Source organism: Vombatus ursinus, unplaced genomic scaffold (genome assembly GCF_900497805.2).
Source record: "Vombatus ursinus unplaced genomic scaffold, bare-nosed wombat genome assembly UNPS02014973.1, whole genome shotgun sequence".
NCBI lineage: Eukaryota > Metazoa > Chordata > Mammalia > Diprotodontia > Vombatidae > Vombatus > Vombatus ursinus.
In genome coordinates, this window is record NW_020954751.1 from 20,119,398 (window position 1) to 20,125,397 (window position 6,000).

Below are 6,000 nucleotides of genomic sequence, written 5' to 3' on the forward strand. Positions count from 1 at the left end.
CTCTGGGAAAGCAATTTAACCTTCCAATGTCAGTTTTTTATTTGTAAAATAGAGAATTCTAATACCTAATAATTAACACCTAATAATAATAATAATAACAATAATAATAATAGGATTATTATGAGGATCAAATGAGAAAAATGTAAAGAGCTTTACAAATCTTAAAACACCATATAAACATGAGTTATTATTATTATTTCCTCTCATTGTAGTCTTCAAGAGGAAACTATATAGATAACAGCTTGTCAGGAAATTTCTCTTCAGGTTCAGGTTGGATGAGGTAGACTCTTGAGGTGCAGTCCACAAGTATTCACTGGTTCTTTCCAATGCACAAGGATTCCATGATGCTTTGATTCACTTTGACTTTAATAAGTTATCCTTCCTTGGTTCTGATTTTTTTTTCTGTTAAATTTTGTCCTTTTAGAAAACATTAGTGTTTTTTTTTCGAAGGGGGTGGTAGGCTATAAATCTATGCTTTTACACATCTCTAACAAACTACTCGATGGCCTGAAGGATTCAGATCTCAGAAGAAAACCTCCAAATCCAAGAAAACTGAAAAGAGACTATTGCCAGAAAGCTGCAGTGCAGAGAACTGAATAACTCCTTTATTACTAGGAATATGAATGCAATAAAATATGTTTCTAAGAAAACAGAAACCAATGCAAGTCTTCTTCAAAAAAATTCCATTTGTAAATTAAAACCAAAATAAACCTTTAAAGGTCCAAGATACCAAATCTCAGAACACTTCAGAACCATTTCCCAGAACAGAAAGCACTGGGGCAAAGGTTAACTGGGGCTTTTGGATAACAGTTAGAAGCTTCTTCTACTGATGTAAATTAGTAACCGATTTTTTTCCTGCTATATCAACTATATTTGATTGCTTTAGAAAACTGTTAAATGCTCATAATTTTTTCAAGAGAAGTACATTCTTTCTAGGTTATTTTGTGTCATTAACATACTATAAGTATTAATATTTTATTATGTTATTAGCATATTCTTTTGTGTTATTTAAATGGAGTATTGAGCTGATAAGCATGATATATTAAAAATAACCACAGCTGGTTGGTTACTTTTGGGTATGACTGAATTTTACTCAGCAACTCTTTGGAAGACTGATAAAAGCCAAGGATGAAAATCACACAATACAAGAGAGTATGCATGAGTTCTGATGTACGTAAGGGTGCCCACAATGGAGAGGGTGACTAGAAAGTATGGAAGTATAGAAATTATGTAAATTAATATGATTGAAAATCCCTTGGATTGGTACTACTACTAATCATGGTATAGTAGAATAGATTATTAAACTGGGAATCTGACATATAATATAAATACATAATATGATAATATACAATCAATAACATTATAAAAATATACACTTGCATGTACATGTGCATGCATATGTGTAAACACACACACATTACATAGTCAGGATAGTTGGGTTCTATTTTTGGCAGGGTGATTTAGATGAGTTCTTTAACTTCTCTGGATCCATTTATTAACACAGAAGTTCTTCCACCAAATCAGCACCTCCACTTTGGTGCCAGAGGCACTAAGATGTTAAGTGACTCGCCCTTGTGAACTCCTGTGTATTTGGGATAGGACTAGAATCCAGGTCTTCCTAACTACAAGCTGATCTTCAATCCACCATGCCAGCAGTTCTCAAATAGAAGCCGACTCTTAAAATTTCTAGTGTGAGCATTGGAAATTGGCAAATGCTGCAATCATGGATTTATTCATTATTTTGTTGATTGTCCAGACTTAGCAAAGAGATGGAGAAAATGTTAATAATTCAAATTAAGCCTAAAAGAGTGTTGTGAACACATCCCTTCCCCTCTAAGAACTAGCTGTTAAACATTTATCAATATATTCTTCCCCCCCCTCCTTCTGGGTGAGGCAATCAGGGTAAGTGACTTGCCCAGGGTCACACAGCTAGTAAACGTCAAATGTCTAAAGCCACATTTGAACTCAGGTCCTATTGACTCTAAGGCCAGAGCTCTATCCACTGTGCCACCTAACTGCCCCTTATCAATATACTCTTGATTACATCTACAGGTAGTTACTTTATTAGAAATGAAAACTGACATAACACTCACTAGCTGTGTGACTCTGGGCAAGTCACTTAACCCCAATTGCCTCACCAAAAAAAAAAAAAAAAAAGAAAACCAGTAAATTTTAAAAATATTTAAGTTAAAGTAAAAACAAACCCATTCTGTGTTAATATAAATAGCATTTTATGAAAAATTAACTAGATTTTCCAAAACAAAAAAATTTAGTGAGAAGTTTCACATATTTTTGCAAATCTCTTTAATATCTGACTGAATAAAAGACAGTTGGATTTTCATATTTATTTCTGCATTCAATTTGTAATGATATGTTGTTTATATTTTAAATATATGAAGGAAATCTAGCCTCATACAAATATGTAGTTAGGAGGAGTATTTTAAAAACAAATAATTTGTTGTATTATTGTAAAAATAATTTTTACCTCATGGGCTCCCTGAAAGGATGTTGGGGCCATCCCTCCCTTTCCCCACCCCAGGATCTGCAGCCTATACTTTGGGAGCTGCTATACTAGGCGATGCAACTTCTTTCCCTTAAAGTAACATTAATATGATTAACCAATTGTTTTTCTTGAAGAGAAAGTTAAAGTGCTATCATTACCTACCCACTCTCATTAGAGAAAATTACTAGTTGATTCATCAGTCTTCCAAAACATTATACCACTTCTGTTTTTATTGCCACTCAAATACAGAAGAAAATGGAATTAATGATAATTTATTTATTTCAAAGGATCATTAATTTACAGCTGGAAGTGTTGAAGGCCTTCTAGTCCAATTCCCTCATTTTACAGATGATGAAATTCAAGAGGTTAAGTGACTTAACCCAGCATCACACAGGAAATAAATCATAAAGGCAGGATAAGAACCTAGATCCTCTAATTCCAAAGCCAAGGCTCTTTGCACTATCAAGCTACCTTTCAATACAATTATAATACAGAATAGGATAATAATAGCCTATGTTTCTGTGGTGTTTTGAGGTTTACAAAATACTTTTCTCACAATAGTTCTGTGAGATAGATAGTGCAAATATTATCATCCCCATTTTATAGATGAGGAAATTGAGGCTCAAAAAATGATCTGCCCAGGTCCACACAGCTACTAAGTGCTGAAGCTGGAATTAGAAAACACATCTCTTAGTTCTAAGTCTTGTACTTTTCCCACTATACCACACTAGATATAAAGGTTATTAATGAACAAAAGAAGTTATTTGAGAGGTTCTATTGCCATTTTCTAGAGATAGTCGACACTAATAAGTGGTTATTTCTCTTATAATTTCCCATTAGGTTTGTTGGGATATGATAGGGATGGATTTGATGGTGTTTCAGGGGTGTAATGGATAGAGTGCTGGACTCATCTTCCTGAGTTCACATCTGGCCTCAGACACTTCCCAGCTGTGTGACCCTGGGCAAGTCACTTAAGTCCCTGTTTACCTCAGTTTTCTCATCTGTAAAATGAGCTGTAGAAGGAAATGGCACACCACTCCAGTATCTTTGCCAAGAAAACCTCAAATGGGATCACCACCAAGAGTCAGACACAACTGGAAATGACTGAACAACAAGATGGTGTTTCAAGATATTTCCAGCTCTGTGATGCTGTCTTTAGTAAATTTCCTTCTTCCATAAATGATCTCTGTTTAGTGCAGGATTACTAAGAATTGGTAAGATATTTATTCTTATGAAAACTTTGCCAAAGGAATGATCCTACAGATGATGACACCGAGAAAGATTAGGCAACTTGATCAAGGATCACAGATTTGGATCTGGAGGGATCTTGGAGGTTTTCTAGTTCAACTCTACATACATAAAGGGAACCCGAAGCCCAGAGGGGAGAAGCGATTTGCCCACAGTTACACTGCTAGTAAGCAACAGAGAATGGATCTGACCTCATGCTCTCTGGCTCCAAAGCTAGTACTTTTTCCATTGTCACCCTAGATACCAAGTCTCTGGATTCTATAACCCTTGCTCTAAAATAAGAAATCTTTAGAAGGAAAAAAGAACAATTAGATAGAAACATAATTGCCAAAACACCGTCATACTTGGAATAAACATTCCTCTTTACCTCTACCTCTAAGAACATCTTGTTTACCTCAAGAGCATCTTTCTACATGGAGCTTTTCCTGATCTCTTCACAGCTCCTAGGGCCTCCCTTCCCCAAATTATCTTTTATTTATCTGTGTATATGCTGCCTACCCTTATTTACTGTATTTATACATTGTCTCTCCTGATTTACTGTAAGCTTTTTGCAAAATGGGACTGATCAATTTTTGTCACTGAATCTCCAGGGTTTAGTACAGTGCTTGGCAAACAGCAGATGCTTAATCAAGGCTTGATTAATTTTTAAATTAATTTTAAAATAATAAATGTATAATTTTCTGTAATACAGAAATGTGTATATATATATGCACACACAAAGTTAAAGAAAACTCAGAAAAATGGTGTTATTTGGAAGAGTAAACAAACATTGGATATTGGTACTTTCACAACTATGGAAAATAACACAGTTGGGTCATTCCCACATGCCCTTTCCCTAACCCCACTCACTATACCCCTAAGGGATCAGCTTCTTTGTTAATCCTACTCTCCCATGGAATCCTCTACCCCTTCCTGTCTGCTTTTCACTCTGTGACACTGAGCTCTACCCTCCATGTCATCTATCTCCAAGTGGCAAATGGGGGTCCAAGCACTGGGTCAAAGAATAAACTCTTCAGGGGAGTGGCCTCCTAGAGAATCTCCAATTCACCCCTATGTCTCAGCCCCCAGAAATTGGAGACAAAAAGAAGTAAGGAAAGTCAATGACTCTGATGGTAAGATTATGATCTCTAAAGAGACTTCGGTCAGAGAGGCAAACCGTCCCTGAGAATAAGCAAGGGAGGACTCTGCTTCCTTAACCTTGTAACACCAGCAACAGGGACATCTAGCATGGGGGCCCTACTGTGTGCCTGGGGCCAATGGGGAGGTTCTTACTGCTTTGATTGCTGCAGAGGAGGAGGAGGTCAAAGTAAAGAAGAGGAAAAGTAAGACTTACAGTCAGACCAATATGGTAGGTAGAATCTGCAACAGAGTTATAAGGAAATTTTCAGAAAACCAATATACCTTATAGGATCACAGGATTTCAAGCTCTAATGGTCAGGAAGTTCTTTACAGGAACCCCAGATCTGACTCTGTTCTACTTATTGGCTCCAGTTTTCTCCAACAGGGCCAAGCAAAATAAAAAGATATCTCTGTGATGACCACAAAGAAGACTGAAGGCAAAAATCAAGAAAAACTTGGGTTCAATTAGAATACTACAAAAAGATGAGAGCATTCTACTTACTTGCATTGTGCATGATAATACTTTATAAGATTCTGGAGTAGGTCAACACCCTTTTTTGTCTTGATTTCATTAACTTTAATGAGATACTGTGGAAATAAAACAGAACTTGATGTTGGTAATTATAGGCTACATCTTCATTTGCCTTCAGATAGTAAAGCACTAGCTTTTAATCCATACAACATGAGGCACTGCTAACTAGTAGATCCCCACAGTTTTTCAGTTCCATTTAAGGAATGCTGATCTGGCATAGTAATGAATCAAGTGTACACCAAGTAAACGGAGTGATTAAGTTGTTAGCATTTTTAAAATACTAAAATTAGTTCATTTGACAAGTTAAAGTCAAACACAGCAAAAACATTCCAGAATAATCAGAAATCCATTTTTTCCCTCTCAAATAACACAATAGGGCATGCTTTATTCTTTCTTATGTTATGAGCTCAGATATTTTTAAAATGGATATTTTACTTGTCTGCACAAACTAGGCACAGGGTTAAAAAACAACAACAACAACAACATGCTAACAAATGACTGGAAATATTTTAGAAAACACATAACCAGTAAAATCCAGCATCTACTTCTCTCACACACACACACACACACACACACACACACACACACACACACACAC

General features: G+C 35.9%; 1 protein-coding gene across 3 annotated transcripts in view; it reads right to left on the reverse strand.

Annotated features, from left to right (window-relative positions):
- LOC114030650 (arf-GAP with SH3 domain, ANK repeat and PH domain-containing protein 1) overlaps positions 1 to 6,000 on the reverse strand; it is a 482,413-nt gene that overhangs the window by 133,803 nt on the left and 342,610 nt on the right. For all 3 annotated transcript variants that reach the window (XM_027845496.1, XM_027845498.1, XM_027845497.1), the window contains one exon: positions 5,373 to 5,458. In XM_027845496.1, coding sequence (XP_027701297.1) covers positions 5,373 to 5,458 — 86 coding nt within the window. The remainder of the gene's footprint in view (positions 1 to 5,372; positions 5,459 to 6,000) is intronic.